Source organism: Acipenser ruthenus, chromosome 6 (genome assembly GCF_902713425.1).
Source record: "Acipenser ruthenus chromosome 6, fAciRut3.2 maternal haplotype, whole genome shotgun sequence".
Classification (NCBI taxonomy): Eukaryota; Metazoa; Chordata; class Actinopteri; order Acipenseriformes; family Acipenseridae; genus Acipenser; species Acipenser ruthenus.
In genome coordinates, this window is record NC_081194.1 from 12,682,161 (window position 1) to 12,700,607 (window position 18,447).

The 18,447-nt window shown below is 34.9% G+C and overlaps 1 protein-coding gene across 26 annotated transcripts in view; it reads left to right on the forward strand.

The window, feature by feature from the left end:
- LOC117410837 (dystonin) overlaps positions 1 to 17,649 on the forward strand; it is a 187,527-nt gene extending 169,878 nt beyond the window's left edge. For 14 of the 26 annotated variants that reach the window (XM_034017698.3, XM_034017708.3, XM_034017700.3 and 11 more), the window contains 20 exons: positions 111 to 230; positions 623 to 792; positions 1,035 to 1,194; positions 1,555 to 1,749; positions 2,220 to 2,348; positions 3,069 to 3,212; positions 3,803 to 3,991; positions 4,648 to 4,780; positions 5,353 to 5,516; positions 5,689 to 5,851; positions 6,155 to 6,309; positions 6,664 to 6,738; positions 7,842 to 7,859; positions 8,800 to 8,916; positions 10,671 to 10,788; positions 11,581 to 11,649; positions 13,563 to 13,762; positions 14,385 to 14,495; positions 15,920 to 16,043; positions 16,503 to 17,649. In XM_034017698.3, the coding sequence (XP_033873589.3) occupies positions 111 to 230; positions 623 to 792; positions 1,035 to 1,194; positions 1,555 to 1,749; positions 2,220 to 2,348; positions 3,069 to 3,212; positions 3,803 to 3,991; positions 4,648 to 4,780; positions 5,353 to 5,516; positions 5,689 to 5,851; positions 6,155 to 6,309; positions 6,664 to 6,738; positions 7,842 to 7,859; positions 8,800 to 8,916; positions 10,671 to 10,788; positions 11,581 to 11,649; positions 13,563 to 13,762; positions 14,385 to 14,495; positions 15,920 to 16,043; positions 16,503 to 16,771 (2,823 nt within the window). In that variant the 3' untranslated portion in view covers positions 16,772 to 17,649. The remainder of the gene's footprint in view (positions 1 to 110; positions 231 to 622; positions 793 to 1,034; positions 1,195 to 1,554; positions 1,750 to 2,219; positions 2,349 to 3,068; positions 3,213 to 3,802; positions 3,992 to 4,647; positions 4,781 to 5,352; positions 5,517 to 5,688; positions 5,852 to 6,154; positions 6,310 to 6,663; positions 6,739 to 7,841; positions 7,860 to 8,799; positions 8,917 to 10,670; positions 10,789 to 11,580; positions 11,650 to 13,562; positions 13,763 to 14,384; positions 14,496 to 15,919; positions 16,044 to 16,502) is intronic. The other 12 variants (XM_034017707.3, XM_034017712.3, XM_034017716.3 and 9 more) reach the window with 5 other exon arrangements.
- Positions 17,650 to 18,447: the final 798 nt, after the last annotated feature.

Consider the following 18,447-nt stretch of genomic DNA (forward strand, 5'->3'; position numbering starts at 1 on the left):
GTGGAGTTCATTTGTTTAGCTTTTAGTTTGTCACAATCATTAAAATGTATGAGGGGATTCTAGCTTTTTTGTGCAAATTCCAAGTTTTCCGTTTTATTCCATTTTAATAGTTCCATGAAGCCTGGAGCAAACTAATGGAGTGGCTCGAGGAATCAGAAAAGTCCCTGGATTCTGAGCAGGAAATCGCAAATGACCCAGACAAGATTAAGATGCAACTGGCACAGCATAAGGTAATACATTTAAATGCGTCCGCATCACTACAATACAAACAAGTTGCCAAGAAGATATTTTGCAAACAAGAGGCAAGTATCCCTTTGTTTATCTAGTTTTATTATCATTTACAGTGGTTGCCTCAGCTATTTATCATTTCAATAAATTCCATGTTTTCTGCTTGGCCATTATCTTAGTCACTATTTAAAATATATGTTCACACTACAAGCAGCAAACTGAATTTCTCCTAATGCAATGTCTCACAAGACTGATCACATTTGAATATGTTTTAAGCATTATGTGAAATTTGCAGTATAAGAACCATAGTTTTGTAACGCTTAGATCTGGAAAATTAAAATAACCTGCCTTATAACCTGTCCCACGGTATATTATTTTCTGCTTGGGAATGCAGGACTTTCAGAAAGCCCTTGGAGGCAAACACTCAGTGTATGACACTGCAATCAGAACTGGGCGCTCTTTGAAGGAAAAATCCTCTCTGAAAGACGACAACCAGAAACTGGACGACATGCTCAGTGAACTGAGAGACAAATGGGACACAGTCTGTGGTAAATCTGTGGAAAGGTACATACACAGGACTTCAAAGACCAAATTGATAGCAAAAGTATTAATAAATCCCCTGTAAAATGTAACCTAATAATGTATGATTTTAGGACCAAAATATAGCAAATGTGTTTCATGTTGTAATGTGTAATATAGCAGCATGCTTGTTCATAGCATCTTACAACTTACAGTCAAGTCATTCACAAGTACTTTACCTACTGGTTTGAACTCGCTCCGGTGACTAATTTGACTTGTGTTTTTAGGCAAAATAAACTGGAGGAAGCTCTGCTGTTTTCAGGACACTTCACAGATGCTCTCCAGGCTCTCATTGATTGGTTGTACAAGGTAGAGCCCCAGCTTGCTGAAGACCAGCCAGTGCATGGAGATATAGACCTTGTACTGAATCTGATAGATAACCACAAGGTATGTCCCATCGGTATAGTATAGTATGAACGCATTAGCTTCATGTTCGATTAATTTATCAGAAACATGTAGTATATTATACTTGCACAGATTGATAAGTGTTAAGGTGGCGTGAAACCAAATGTAATACCATCATAACGTTTACATTATTTCCTATTGAATTTCTGGGTTCAAATTACGTTACCTCCTTGGGACTGACCTGACCATAGGGTAAACTGAACAGTACCTGGAAGTGAGAAGTGGCATTCTGGTATGGGCTGTTCTTTGTAAATGCTTAAGCAAATCGTTGTATAGTGTCCAAGCGAATTCAAATAGAGAATTTCAGAATAAACTATTTTTTTGTTTGTTTTTTTTGCATAGGTCTTCCAGAAAGAGCTGGGGAAAAGAACTAGCAGCATACAGGCTTTGAAACGCTCAGCACGGGAACTAACTGAAATCAGTCACGATGACTCCTCTTGGGTCAAAGTTCAAATGCAGGAGCTGAGCACCCGCTGGGAGACTGTGTGCGCTCTCTCTGTGTCCAAACAAACACGACTAGAACAAGCTCTCTGTCAGGTAAGCTCCTTTCAAAATGCAGATTTTAACATGCATTTGCAAGCCTGTTTTATGATAGATTTTCCTCCCCCTTCACTAAAGAATGTGAGCAAGAGTGCTAGATTCTTTAACAAAACCATTCTCACAATGCAAGACAGTTTGGGATATTGTTTAACTCACATTCAAAAATGTAACCCCTTTTAAATAATGAAAAGGTCATCCAAGGAACTGAACATCTGCAGCTGCTAGTTACAGTGGACTCTGTAATGTGCTGGATGTTGTATTTTTGACAAAATGCTGATTATAGGGGAGTTGTATTTTAGATAACACTCGAAGAGGTTGTTTATTACACCTAACAGCTTCAGGAATTTATTAAGTGACATCATTCAAGACTGCTTTCATCCTTGGCTTGTTTTTTTATCCTCAGAATGTAATTTAATTTAAAACACATTCTCTGTGATTTACACCCACTTCTCTTGCACTCCTTGCAGGCAGAGGAATTTCACTCCACTGTGCACATCCTGTTGGAGTGGCTCGCTGAGGCTGAGCAGAGCCTTCGTTTCCATGGTGCCCTCCCAGATGACGAAGAGGCTTTGTGTGCACTTCTAGATCTACACAAGGTAAGTGTAATAACTGAGAGACATAGCCTACGCGTTGAAACATCTACGTGACATTAGCGCAAAAAATAACAATTCTGAGCAAGGAGGGCCGACTAATTACTTACTATAGGCAACAGACAATGGGACAGAGATGTAACAGAGTTTTAATTCAAATTTTCCACTAAAATATCCAGCTAATGCGGAAATGTAGAGTAATGGGTTATGATTAAGTACATACATAAATTAGTAATACATTAATTCACATATTTCAAAGTTTTATTATACATATCCTATAGATAGTAACATTTTCAGTGCTTTATTTATTTAGTTATTTGAATTATCTGAATAGTGGCAGTACTCAGGGCCACTGTATTTTTATGCGATTGGAGATGCTAATAAGGGGGTCAATAAATGCCCCCTGTGATATTAAAATATAATACATTAGCCACATATCTCTGCAAATTGCCATACTTGGCTTTTCCAGGATGATCTGTTTGTTGTTTGCAGAAGTCAGTTACAAGACCATTACATTTCCTGTAAGTATGACCTAATGTTTCAGACTCAATTATCCTTAATGATCTGTATCTTTTATTCATCGGTTTGATTTGATTTTAAAATAATTGGATATTCACCTGCCAGAACAACATGCTGTCCCACGTAACTAGAGATCCTTCAGGTTAGCCCTAGCCTTAGATATTGCCAACTGGTAATTGAAAACATTTTTTTATTTGCTGCGTTTAGGAGTTTATGAGGAAACTTGAAGAAAAAAGAGTGGGGCTGAGCAAAGCTACAGGTTTGGGGGAAGCGATCTTGACCATCTGCCATCCAGACTCGATTACCACCATTAAACACTGGAACACCATCATCAAAGCCAGATTTGATGAGGTCAGTATGTCAATAAATCACATATAGGATGACTCAGCCATTGTCTCATATGAATAAATGAATGTTAATATATATATATATATATATAAAAAAGTGGTGTATGTGAAATGTGCTGTATACTTTAGTACATATTTTGTCTGATAACTGCATAACTTCCATATATTTAAAATGGAAACCTTTCTATAGTACTGTTATTTGAGTATACATCAGTAAAATATCAACATACCTGTACAGTTTAACAATTGTAGAATTATAGATAATAGGTTACCTAATTGTACTTGTATGTTTATCACAGTGCAAATAACAGTATTATATGATAAAACTGTGGGGCCTACCTTGAAGCTTGTGCAGAGGCATTTATTTTTTACAGAGGATTTTAGCAGTATAAAATTAACAATAAACTATGCGTTTTATCTGTTCCATTCTGCAATTACAGTACATTGTTTCTTGCTAGTTTTATACCATTAGCATTTTTAATCCTCTGAAAATGTGCCTTCACGCTGGTTTTGTTATTTTTAAAAAGCTGTGTATAATGTGTAAGTCATTTCATTGTGCATTATAAACACCCCTGTTTTGTTACTGCTTTTCAGGTGTTAGCATGGGCCAAGCAGCACCAGCACCGGTTAGGTAGTGCTCTGAAGGAATTACTTGCTAATCGGGAGCTGCTGGAGACCCTGCTAGGCTGGCTGCAGTGGGCAGAGACAACACTCAATGAGAAGGATAAGGAGACCATCCCACAGGAAATAGAGGAAGTCAAGACACTCATTGCTGAACACCAGGTATTTAAAAAACATAACAGCCTCCTACTTTATATTGCTGTTTAAAAAGCAAATGTGACTCTTATTTTAACAGGTCTTTTTAAAAAATTTTTATAACAATACACATTTCAATGTTAAACTTTTATAGTGGCATGTTCACTAAAATATAGATAAAATATTCACAGATTACATGAACAGCTTAACCCATATTTAGAGGTTCCACGATTTCAAGTCATCTTTTCAAGTACAGTACGAGGCAGCTTATATTTTATAGTTAACTGGTGCTTTAAAAATAATCCAACTGTGATAACAAGTACATTATATGTTATGGAAGCAAATAACCTAATTGAAATGACAGTAATGTGCAGTAATATAGTATGTTAAAAGAAACAGCACTTGTGTAACAGCACTTGAAATGTTCTACAGTTTGATAAACTGAACTGATTTACATTCGAATATGCACTTTCTTGAACAGTAGCTTTCTTCAATAAGACTGGAGAATAACATGGTCAGTGTACCGATGCATAGCAAACCTGAATTAAGCTTCTTACAAATTGCCTTTGTATTTTCATATTCAAGACAGGCTCCACTGGTTTAAAGAGTGCAATTTATCCTGATAGCCAAAGTGAGAAGCAGTTCAGTAATTTACTAATTTTAAATTTTACATTTTGTTATAGATCTTTATGGAGGAAATGACAAGGAAGCAACCCGATGTTGACAAGTTAACAAAGACATACAAAAGGAAAGCTGCACCAGAACTTGCCCCCATCCATTCCAACATCCCCGTCCTGGATAAAGGAAGAAGAGGAAGTATGTATACACTAGAAAAATAAAAGACATTTATTAATGAGGAACATCTGCTCTCATTTTCTGCCCAGTCAATTACATAATATCCTTCATATCCTAACAAAGGCAGCATATTTACCATCCTGTATACAAAGGCATACTATTTTATAATCTTTTTTTTTTCCTTTAATATTATACAATGTGAAATATTATGAATGAATTATAGTTGGGCTTAATGTAATATTTTGTGAGTAATGTAAACCTTGAATACATTTTGAAACGTAAAATAAGATACACTTCAAAATACATTCACATCAACTTATAAATCAATACCTCAAAATACATTTAAATGATTTTCAAAGAGGACTGAAGTATGTTTTAATAGACACTAGTTTTAGTTTTAGGTTAACCTGTTTAAGTGCAGTCCTAGCTAACAATGGACGGCATAAGGCATGCAGTTAGTTCTAAACAATTAACAATGCTAAATTAATTATGTTCATTACGCATTCTACCTTCATAAATATCACATCACTAAGTATCTTGGTAAAGAGTATGTAACAGTACAGCCGTTGACTATTTGTATTTTTCTTTTGAAGGAAAACGGTCCCCTACACAAAGGATATACCCTTCATCAACAAATACACAGATTGAGACCAAAAACCCTCGGGTCAATGTCCTTGTTAGCAAATGGCAACAGGTCTGGCTTCTGGCTTTGGACAGACGACGAAAACTCAACGATGCTTTAGACCGGCTAGAGGAGGTATGAGTTCTTTTCAAATAGCAGACGTTTTTATTTCTGCGAAATAGTGACACATTGCTTGAAAATCCTCTCATTTCCCTCTTACCAAAGTCTAACACTAAACATGTCTAGTGTTCTGTCAGAGTGTTAAAGTAGTGAAGTATGTGATTACTTCATCCTTTCTTTGTTCCAGTTGAGAGAGTTTGCCAACTTTGACTTTGACATTTGGAGGAAACGCTATATGAGATGGATGAACCACAAGAAGTCTAGGGTAATGGACTTCTTCCGTCGCATTGACAAAGACCAGGATGGAAAGATAACCAGGCAGGAGTTCATTGATGGAATTCTTTCCTCAAGTAAGTTTTTTTTCTTTTCTTGTAATAGCAATAGTAAAGAGAAATATAATAATTAAAAGGGATAGTTGTGGCAAACATTCATATTTGCTTCTTCTCTTAAAGATGTTACTTAAAACTGAAAGAAATGTGTTCACTGCCGTACACAGTGTAACAATATTTTACCCCAGTACCTTAACACAAGGCTAGTTTTGAGACATAAACAATGTATATTTGAATTTGAATAGTGGAGATAATAATAATATATATATTTGTGTGTGTGTGTGTGTGTGTGTGACTCATTGTATACTTTCTGTGGTTGTGTAGAGTTCCCAACTAGCCGTTTGGAAATGAGTGCTGTGGCTGACATCTTTGACAGAGATGGAGATGGATACATTGACTATTATGAGTTTGTAGCAGCACTTCATCCCAACAAGGATGCCTATAAGCCACTTACTGATGCAGACAAGATAGAGGACGAGGTACTGTATTATGAAACATTTACTGTTTCGTTAGTTGAGGGACACAACAAATAATCTTTATCAAAGATGGAGTATCAAATCTGCATGGTTTGGTGGGGGTGGATGGAAAGGCAAATGGAATCCACTGATGTCTGCACCAACAGGGCGAAAATTTAGATTTGGATCCAAATCGTTACTACTAAGTGGTGAATACGTATGCAGTTACTTTTGTGTTAAGTCTGGCATAATGTGGACATTGACAAGAACGGATCCTGTAATAATTATTTTGCAAATATACCTTTAACAAATGTATGACCCACCTAATTGAACTTGCTTAAAATTCATGTGGTGTTTGTATCTTGTCTATCTTTGCAGGTGACTCGTCAAGTGGCAAAATGTAAGTGTCCAAAGCGATTCCAGGTGGAACAGATTGGAGCTAACAAATACCGGGTAGGTTTGGTCATAGTTTTGTAACAGGCCCGCGATATGTGGAATTGTCCAACTTTTACTGATGTGATGACTTGAATGCTTGACATTAAACTTCTATTGTTGCCTAATTAATAAGGAAAATAATCAGAGTTAGTTGAAAACAAAATTATCTAAATCACTGCACTTCAAGATGCACATGTGTAGAGCGAAAAAAAAAAAGCACACAAAAAAAAAATCCTGATTGAGTCATGGATAAAGATACGTTGAGGATATGTTTTTATACTTTTAGTCTTTAGTATCATCAAATGTATCTGTGTAAAAAAAGAATATATTTGGATCCAACATACCAAAACCCTTATCTTTAGTTACAGCTTTGTATATTGTTCATTAGCATCTTTTAGATTTAGATGACACTCTTGAGAATGGAAAATTTCCATTTTTATCCTACCCTGCTTAATATCTCTGAAGAGACACATCTAAGGGCTCTTCTGCATTTGCCAAAAAGTATGACTTAATACTGAATACTTAAGACTTCTAATGCTGTGAATAGGGGGCATATTCAGGCAAATATATAGGTGCTAGATCACATTTATAGATGGTAACATAGGGGTTAATAGACCTCTAGTATAGCATATTACAAATGTTTATTTAAACCTAATATTACCTTGTATTTGTTAAACAAATCCTGCTGTTCTCACAATCAGTCACATAACCATATTATCATTCTGTAAAACGTTTACAAATGATACTGTTTAATACTTTATTTGTATTACTTTGGTTCACAAAGGGCCCATATTCTATATGATCCAAAACCCTTCACTGTTTTGATCAATAGAATAGATCCTTGTATTTTTTAGCTACTTTAGGAGGGTGTTTTTTTGTTGTTGTTTTTCTTGTAAAACATGGGTTATGTTTATTAACTGTGCCTTCTCAGAATATTTTCACAGTCTTTAGTAATGGCTGGTAAACCATGTAGCCTGAACAAGTATGTGTCAAAAAAGATATATAAGTTAAAACTCCGTTCTTTATGGCAATTAGCCCCTACATGCAGATGTGACAGGTGTGTTAATGTTAGCCGTGCAAAAACCTAATTGTTTATTTCTTTATCATTTTTTTGCCATCAGTTCTTCCTTGGAAACCAGGTACATATAAAGAGAGTTTAATTTTGGTGTTTTGTTTGTTGCTGTGCTTAATTTCATTGTAATTGTATTGTGTGGGCTGAATCTCTCTCCAGAACTTTTAATCCAGGATTTAATTGAATTCAAAAGTGGCTAGGGTATAGTGTTGAAATGTGTATGATTATGTAAAAGTACAAATTAATATGTAAACTTTACATGATATCAATCTATATCGTATCCACTTTTAAGTAAAGTGTTGTAATGTTATCTATAAAATAAATATAATGTGAATGTTGGCTTTAACCAATGAAGATCGAACCCTCCTCTTTTTCTTCTTAAGGTTTTGATATACATATTTGGGATTATCACTAACTATAAATACGTTGTTTTCCCCTAATGCTTGGCATGTCATGATTAACTTACTACCATATTGTGTTTTCTACAGGAATATGATATATTGGATTTTTTTTTTTTTTTTTAATACTGGGTGGGTGTTTCTGTGGGATTACTGCCTTTGTGGTTTTGTACAGTGTAATAAACTTAAAAAAAAAAAAAAACTGGGTTCAGAAAAAAAAAAAATCTACATGCATTTCTACAAATGCATTTTTTAAATTCAAACCTCATAGCTCACAAGCCATAGGCCACGTGCTTTCTGAAACCTAAAAATTACTAAACGTAACTGAAAAAGTCATTGAAAATAATTTATAGGAAAACATGTACAGAAAACCATGGCAAATGATAATCATAAACAAAATATATTTTAAATCACATATATATATATATATATATATATATATATATATATATATATATATATATATATATATATATATATATATTAAAAAAACATATACAGTATTTTTTGTTTGGTTTAAAATTCCATGCATTTATTGCCCTTTTTGCCATGTAAACTCATTTTTCAATACAATACTACATATATCTACTTAAATAATTCTTTTAACAGTTTGGTCTTGTACACTGCTTACATGAACCATTAATCGTGGATGAGACACTAGCAAACAGGGACAATCAAAATGTAACCCCACAACTACAAGTTGCTGTATTGGAAAGCTGTATACTGGTAAATAGTTATTCTTCAGCGTTTGTCGTGAATCTTTGAGATCATTACTAATCACCCAAATTCACCAATCGCATAATCATATGGTAAGAAACTATGATAAAACCAAAGAAGATCATAAAAACGTGTAAATAAAGCAGTTCGCTGCACTTCGAGAGGGTCATTGAAATGTGATCATCTCAAATTTACACCATGGTTTATTATAGTAAAAAGTAATCATTTATCATTCTTATGAAATGTTTCATTTAGAATAATTACATTGTTTTTCTGTATCGTGTCAGCACATTTGTTTTAAGATGGTGATTTATAGTTTTAGAAAATCCCACAATTCACTTTATTAATTTACAGAAAAATTCATTTTTTTTTCTACAGAAAGCATGAGGCCATAGCTGTCTTTTTGTGAAGCGAAGTGATGTATCCTGGCAATATCCAACTGGTTGTTAAAATCTGTGAAAGCATGGCAGACAGAAAGCTATGACAAGCCGAATTATCATTTACAAATATCTCAAATTCATTTAGAGTTATCTCTAAAAATTTTAAGATAGCTCTAAATCATTTCTAGATATCTCAAAATATTTGAAGAAAATTACTTCCTGTGAAAATGCGCCGTGTTTTTGAGATATCTCGAAATGGCTTCCTGATCATTTGATGATATCTTCAAATGATTTAGAGATGTCTCTAAATGAACATGAAGTTATTTAGAGATATTTTTAAATTATTTAGCAATATCTCTAAATGAACAGAACGTTATTTAGAGATATCTCTAAATAAACAGGAAGTTATTTAGAGATATCTCTAAATAACTTCCTGTTCATTTAAAGATGTCTCTAAATCATTTGAAGATATCTTCAAATGAACAGGAAGCCATTTCAAGATATCTCTACATTACTTCCTGTGAAAATGTGCTGTGTTTTGAATGGCCTACCTGTCCATTTAGAGATATTGCCAAATGAACAGGAAGTTATTTAAAGATATCTCTAAATGACTTAGAGATATCTCTAAATGAACAGGAAGTTACTTAGAGACATCTCTAAATGACTTAGAGGTATATCTAAATGATAAAGGAAGTTATTTCAGGATATCTTAAAATGATTTAAAGTTATCTCTAAATGAACAAGAAGTTTTTTCGAGATATCTTCAAATGATTTAGACATATCTTTAAATGAACAGGAAGTCATTTAGAGATATCTTCAAATGATTTAGAGATATCTTTAAAACCCTCATTTTAAGACATTGCTAAATGACAGTTTGGCATACCATGCTAGCAAATTCCACATGGTTTCCATAGCATTTAAAGATATCTGTAAATCAATTTGAGATATCTGTATTTCATTTTTAGACATCTCTAATTGATTTACCGATATCTTAAAATGAATTTTAGATATCTTAAAAACTGCACAATTACATATAGTGTATCGGTAATTCAATTTGAGATATCTTGAAATGATCATTTGGCTTGCCATAGAAAGCATAGTACCTTTTGTCTTCCAGCATACATTACAGATATATGCTGGTGGACTGACTTAATTTAAGAATGTTTATTACAATTAAAAATCATTATCACTGACATGACAAAGACCCCAAATAAACAACCAGTATTTTCAGATTAAGTATAAGAAAACATTCAACCAGTTGGATTGATCCAGCGTTTGTACTAGTGGGAATGCCTGTCACTGTTGTGCATTGATAGTGTATAGCAAGGGCAGAAATAGCAGGAGTGGAGTTCAGTGATGTTTCAAAACCCTTTTCTTTTACAGTTTGGAGACTCACAGCAGCTGCGTCTTGTTCGTATCCTGCGCAGCACCGTTATGGTTCGTGTGGGAGGTGGATGGATGGCACTTGATGAGTTCTTAGTGAAAAACGATCCTTGCAGAGGTACATGATCAGGATTTGCATTACTTTTCCAGAAAGTTGTTTGAATTCCTTTCCATTTTTTTAGCCATCTCCTCTTGGAGAGAGGCAGTAAAAAGAAAGCTAACTTTAGCATTATAATTTGTAAAAAGTTACTTGCCTGTCAAATTACAGTATTTTATGTTCAGTATAGATAATTTGGTACAGTACATTTTTCATAAATGTTTGTATTTTATGCAACATGGATTATCTCACCTTTATCTGAACAAAATATATAATATGTGGATTTTGAAAATGAGGTGAAGGGGGCCGCATTCATACATTTTTAGTGTGCCAGTAGTTATAGTACACTACATGGAAGGCCAACGCATTACTGACACACTAATGCTTTATGAATACTACCCAGTGCATTTTAAATGTAGGGTTTCCTTATTTAGTAACAGTTGGCCATGCTGCTGACATTAACTGGTGTATAGAAACCTTCCAGTCACTTCCATTAAAAACCATAATGTTTACAACCCTAATTATTAGAATAAACTTGTTGAAATTGTTCCTTATGGGGCTAGATAATGAGGACTTGAAACAGAATGTTATATTTCTTGGCTTTAGTGCTTTACTGCATTCTAGAAATTATTAATAGAAAAATAGAAGAGCAGAAATCCAGAAAAAGCTATATGGAAGTCATTTGCTGTTTTGTATGTGTAATAGTCTGCTGAATGTGAACGCTTGCACTACTGTTTCACTATTGTTTTTATTCCTGCTAAATATTCCTAATGCTTTCCTTTGTGACCAGAAACCCTATATCGTTTTTTCTAGTTCATCATCATGGAAGTAAAATGTTACGTTCGGAATCAAACTCTTCAATTACTACTCAGTCTCCTATAGGTTGGCAATTCTCACTCTTTATTTCCTGCTTCTAATTGTGTGTGTGTGTGTATTGTGTATGGCTTATCCTTTTAATCAGCTTTCATGGTGCTTTTAATACTTTGAGTTTTGTCAGAGACACTTAGAGGTTCCATGCATGTTTTATATTTCTATGAGTGATTTCTTCTCCTGTAGTAGAATCTGCTTATCAGTGAAGTTGTGTATGTCTGTCTTTATGGAATATTCTTAGTTTGTGTGCTCCACCTTTTGCAGCGCTGTATAATTTATCTAACTTGCTTGCTGTTCACCTTTGCAGAATTTTAGCGGCTTCCTTTTTTAATATGTAGTTGAAAAATAACTTTTATAGAAGGTACCTTTATAAAATAAAATAAAAAGTTATAAAATATGATTTAGCTTTAAGTTCTCCTGTAGGCGATTTTCTTTTCAGATTTTGTTCTCAATGTGTCGGCTCAGTTCTTTTGAGTCTCAAATTTTCGTGTTCTGCATTTACATAGTCATCCAGCAGGTGGTGCTGTAGGGTACAACTGCTGACTTGACGATACATTTTCAATATATCAATATATTAACACCAAAAGGAAACTTGCAAGATTTCTTCGCCAAAAAAAAACAAAAGTGTTAAAATGCTACAAAGCAAGTAACAGACAACTTGGAGAATTAGTGTAATGAATCCAAAAGCCAGTCTTAGTTGTTTGTCATTTATCTCGTAGCATGCAGAGTTTCATTTGTCTATCACCAGTTGCTTTTTGGCCCTGTTGCATTTTGGTGATAAATCTGGCCCATTGTGGTGACAGAGTTGCACCTTCAGAAGAAACGCAATATCCGGCAATTAGTTTAGAAATTCACATACATTTATATATAAAAAACAACATCCATGGGTCTTAATAAAAATGTAACAAATTAAAAATAATGATATGATTTTACTCAAAACAGATTTAAAAATTCCTAATTAGGGTATTGAGATGTTTTTTACACAGACTCATGCCCCATAACTGTGGCAGCCTACATTAAATAGAACAGTTTCCTCTGGGGTAACCATGATATTTTGATTCACATACATTGCATAAAATCCACAGCACAATCCAAAATATCCCACTTCATTACCAATGTAACATTGAGGCCATCTGTATGGACCCAGCTGACCCTGCAAACAGTGCATGCTTAGTATAGTTTACACTTTGGGGTTTCTAATGTCATGGTCATATGAAAAAAGCATGTTGTGTTTCATTGACATCAGAGTGTTACATTTATTTTAAAATGACCTGCTTTGATAAAAAATCTAATATTGTATTTTTTTTTTGTATCTACCCTGTTGTGATTAACCTATGTTCTAAAATGTTAACGCCACAAAGTACTTAAGTGCCTAATGCCCATTATACACACAAAAAAAATAAGGAAATCATTTGAGCAAAACATGACCATCCCTCCTATATAAGTCAAAAAACTGTGGAGCTTTAATTAAAATTACACTGAGTGGTGCCAATGAGATACATTTAATGTGTTATATAGCTGCTATCCAACCCATATAATCTTCAGTAGTTGTAGCTATCTTGCATGATTAAATACTCAAAAAATCTCTTTTGATAGTCAAAAGGCAAAATGTTTCTGGAAATGTTTGTTAATTTAAAGTAGAAGCCAGGTCTACCTCAACTATATATTCTGGAAGCATCCTGAATGTTTTTAAAAACATGTTTCCTTGTGTGTGATGGGCTGAGAATTATATGACTCAGTTGTTTGATTCCAGTTTTGTAAAATTAACACGTTTTTTCAATATAATTTCAAAGAGTCATTTAAAGACTAGAGTAAATTAGCTTATTAGCTTTTAAATATGCCCCAATATGATGTAATATGAACACTGTAATGTTTTCAATGTTCTGCTACTATTTTCTACTGTTATTTTCATTTTTATTTTTTAGCCAAAGGCAGGACAAACATGGAGCTACGGGAAAAGTTCATGTTACCAGAGGGCGTGACACAAATCATGGGTAGCTTCCGATACCGGGGTCGTAGGTCACGGCCATCCTCAAGAGCTGCTTCTCCGAACAGATCGAACTCCAGTCACAGCTGTGCTTCAGTAGCACCACCCCCCCACCTAGCCGCTATCACCACCCCAAAGGTGAGATGCCCTGTCGGTTGGAGCATTGGTCAGCTCCAGTAGTCATGTGTAACTTGCATTTATAAAGGAATAAGTACATTGCTTAACTAAGAAAAACCTTGATTATGAATGGATATAAGTGATCAGAAGAATGGATATAAAAGAATCAGAAGAATATTTTCTGTCTCAGGATCCAGAGCTTGCATTTTTATGCTGTGGCCAGCTGGGAACCTAAGCATTTCCTGCCCCCAGTAGGGTTTGCTGTGGAGTAAAAGAAGGGACCAGGAACCACATGGGGCTGAAAAATAACTGAACACAACTTTCCTTCTCAGTACTCATTCTACTCATCTGCACTTTACTTTAAAACTGGATTTTCTTTTTAGGACCCAATCAAAAGCATCCTAATTAATCGTGGCATTTTGCTTACATGATATACGGATGGCACATGCATGAACTTTTTTCTTTTTAAAGCCATATACATATTTTGGTTTATTTAGTACTTTATTTATTTATTTATTTATTTATTTATTTATTTATAAATTTTCCCGTAGATGTGATTTTTGTTTGCCCTTGTCTTGTAATTCTGTGATTCCTTACCATTTCATTTTTCATTGTGTTTTTGATTTGCCATTGTTTCATACAGACTCCCCAACATATAACCCGCAATTATGATAAACCATGGTTGACAAACAGCAAAACTTCTACACCTGTTAGGTCAGCAGAATCCCCTGAATGTCAAGTTTCGTCTGCAGAGGTATAGTAAGCCATAAGCTTCTAGTTTAACAGTTATTAAAGTGACAGTCCCCCACTATCTGACTTTTCAAACCTTTCCACCTACTTAATAGTAGTATAACAGTGGTGTATAAAAATAAACTCATTAAAGAAGGTATAGAATTGGGAATTTTGAAGTCTTTTACAATTGGTGGTCTGTTTATTCGCACAGACTGTAAATCAAGACATTTTCATTAGTAGATGGGTATTATGTATACAAATTCAGTTTCACATACGTAACATTTTTAAGCCTTTTACAGTTGGTGGTCTGTTTATTAGCACAGACTGTAAATCGAGACATTTTCATTAGTTTTCAGGTATTATGTATACAAAGTCAGTTTCACATATGTAACATGAATGATCTAATCAACCACTCATCATACAGTCCTTACAGAAAAGTTTAGGTCCAATAAAAAGATATGAGAAACAAAACCTACCATTTTGTTTCTTTGTTTGGTCATTAATTTACTGAACTGGGAGGTAACAATCAATACAAAGTTCGTAACCTTTACAATAGGTTTATTGAAACCCTTAGGGTACACCTTAATATGTATGAATTCCAAAAGTGGAGCGTACAAAAATACATTGTGGCATGTATACCAGATGGTGCTCTGTGTTCGCAAACTCAAGATGGATATTGGGGTACAGTCACTTTAAATACTTTTAGAGGTAGACCAGTGGTCATAACAAAACTGTGGCATAGGAAAACCTTTCATGCGTCTGCCTTGTGTTCGCTCTAACTCCTTCGTTTCGGGTTTCACTTCAAACTGTATTTTATCACTTCACCAGCACAAGTGTTTACTTCTTTTCCACTGTACTATTTATATGCCTGGTTGGATTTGTACACACTGACCAAAAGCGTTCAGTCCTTTAAAGGCTTGGTCATAAATGAGAAGATGGTAGCAGATTTAGATGGATTAAACTGTTTAAACTACTGGGACAAAAGCTCTCACTTAAAAATGAAAGGCTATGCCCATTTTCTTATTAGAAACCATTAACTTGTGCCGCTACATAAATCCAATTGAAGTGGAAAAAAATAGGGTGTCTAAGTCAAATTTCATCTGGTAGTATGAAAAGTGATTAATAAAGGCAGAAGGGTTCATTTACTTGAGAGAAAACAATACCCAAGCACCTGAAAAAGATGTATACAGTACATTCCATACAATTTACAGTTTAAATTACATTCTGTCTACAGTATGTATTTTTATATATCTGGTGGAAAATCCAACAGTTTCCTTGGAAATGTTTATCTTTTCGGCTTGAACTCGTGGCAGATGAAGAAATAAAACAAGTGAGAAGTGATATACTGCGGAATCCACTTTAATTGCCATGTATCTTACTAAATTTAAAGTTGGTTTTTAAAAGCTGTGACTATAACTTTTAATTCTGCATTATCTATCATGGTAGGGTACACCAATACAAGGAAGCAAACTGCGTCTTCCTGGATATTTGTCTGGAAAAGGCTTCCATTCTGGAGAGGAGAGTAGCCTCATCACAACAGCGGCTTCTAAAACCAGAACACAGTCAGCAGGTGGGTTAACAAGAGAAACAAGACAGAAATCAAAACAACAGTCAAAGATCCTGGACACATATTTTTGCGTGATTACAAAGCCACCCATACATGTTTATCTGATCAGTGTTGCTGATGTACAGCTATGAGTGTGGCAGAGCAGAGGAAATCGCTAAGACCAGACTAGAAACAGAATTCAGTTTGACAGTTGAGAAATAGTTTTGGTCTCGGCTTTAAATCCCTGGGAGCATTGGGGTAGCCATCACCTAGAGCCTCAGGGCATCTAAGTGGCAACCCAATATGGAATATGGACTGATGCAAGGGGATAGTGGGGAACTGTTGAACGTTTAATAATGGTGACACAATGCAAGTAAGTTTTAGTAAAATATAGTTAGCTGCAGGCTTGTCTTGATGTCTTTTAGAGCAGTGAGAAAGCTTGTCATCCTGATAAAGTGACTAAATTGCCTTTTATGTTTCTAGAAACTAAGAAGACACAAAGCAGGCCCGGAAGCCGGGCAGGGAGTAAGGCTGGCAGCAGAGCAAGCAGCCGACGAGGCAGTGACGCCTCAGACTTCGACATTTCAGAGATCCTGTCTGTGTGCTCAGACATGTCAGAGACTGTACCAGACTTGAACAAAACAGGGCCTAGAGCCGGACACCGTCCCTCTTCCGCCAAGCCTTCTAAAATCCCCACGCCTCAGAGGAGGTCCCCTGCTGCTAGCAAACTGGCCAAGGCTTCCAAGAGATAGTTGGGACAGGCCCAGCTGAATAACTACAATGTGCATTAAATATTTAAGGTTGTGAGGTGTAAAATAGTTAAAAATGAATGTGTAATATTGAGTGAGGCAGATTTGAATGCAGATGGCCTTATGTGTATGTGTCTTGTATTTTATTTTATGTGAATAATGTTATGTCAGATATTATTATAATTATTATATTATTATATTATTATTATTTTTGTTGATGCCATATCCTTAAGAGGGTAAAATGAGAGACTTTATAATGTAAGTTAAACTAACATTTTTACACAATAATGTGTAACTATAACACTAAATATTGCTAAGAAACAGCTACTGAATGTACTGTGATTTTTTGGAATTTAACTTGTCTATTTAAGTAACAATTAATTTGTATCTTCTGACAATGCAACGAAGAGCAGTCAAAACGCATAAAAAGAGACACAGTTCTGGATTTGCTCACTAAACACTAAGATAAGGTTTCAGACTACTGTGCAAAAGGGTGTGAAGTTAATTCACACAGCAGAAAATTGAAATAAAAAAGCAAATAGTTGTATTCACAAATCATAAACACTTGCGATTCATATTATGTTTAAATACCTTGCAGCAAATTGTGCCATTTATTTAACTGACTAGGGCCTACAGACTCTTAGAAACTAAAATATCAGTATGAAGTGCATTCATGTCAATGTATGGTTTTATTTTGCTTGAGTGAGCGGGAGTGCTGTATCACTTAATTCTGTAATAAATTTGCTTGCAGAAAGCTAAAAATGAACCATTCTTTACTTTGTGTTGACTGCTTTCTCAGAAACAAAAAAGTCCTCTTCACAAAGCTGTAACTCATGAGAGGCCAGTTTTGATGGATTAAATAAAGTTTGCAATTCATGAAATTGCTGACTGTTGTTTTTTTTTCTACCAACAGTTTGAAAATATGCATGAATGTCAAACTTTCTGAGAAGAGGCCCCAGTGTTTCATTTAGAGTGAATGCATACAGAGATTGTTTAGCCATGTGGCCTGGTCTTGCCTTGGTTTGCAGAGTAACCTGGGAGGTGAAGTCACCAAATACTGGCCAACAAGATTCAAGAACCCACAAGTCATCATCGCTATAAGTGCCATTGCATTAACTGCACAAAATGGCTCAAGAATGGTTTCAGAAGATTATCAAAATGATACTGAAAATTGCATAGTGCAGCCTTTTCACAAACCCATATTTAGGAATGCCTTTTATTCCTAAAAAAAAGGCAGTTAATTAAATTGATTTTAGTAAATTACTTTTCTCCCCCTAGGGAATGTATAACCTGATTTAAGTCATCGACTGGCTTCAAGTCCTTAAATAACTGCCAGGTCTTTACCCAGAAACCAGCAATTATATTAACATTGTTAAATGCTGCTGGAATGAGTTTAGGGTAACAGTTTAATATTTCTTGACACATATCTGGCTGTCTGTAAATGGTAGGTAATTTCAATAATATTTTCATTGTGCAAATGTTTTAGCTATTGTGTTCACTGTCCAACTTCTTATACAGGCATGTTCATACCTGGGTGCTCGGTTTGTCTTGGGCAGGTTTTAAAGAAATCAAAGCTGTATACATAGTACATTCATGTTTAGCACTTGTTTAGAGGTGCAGCACAGTTTACACCTCTGGTTCATGGTAAATCTCCTTTGAAATCTCATTACTAAAAAGTG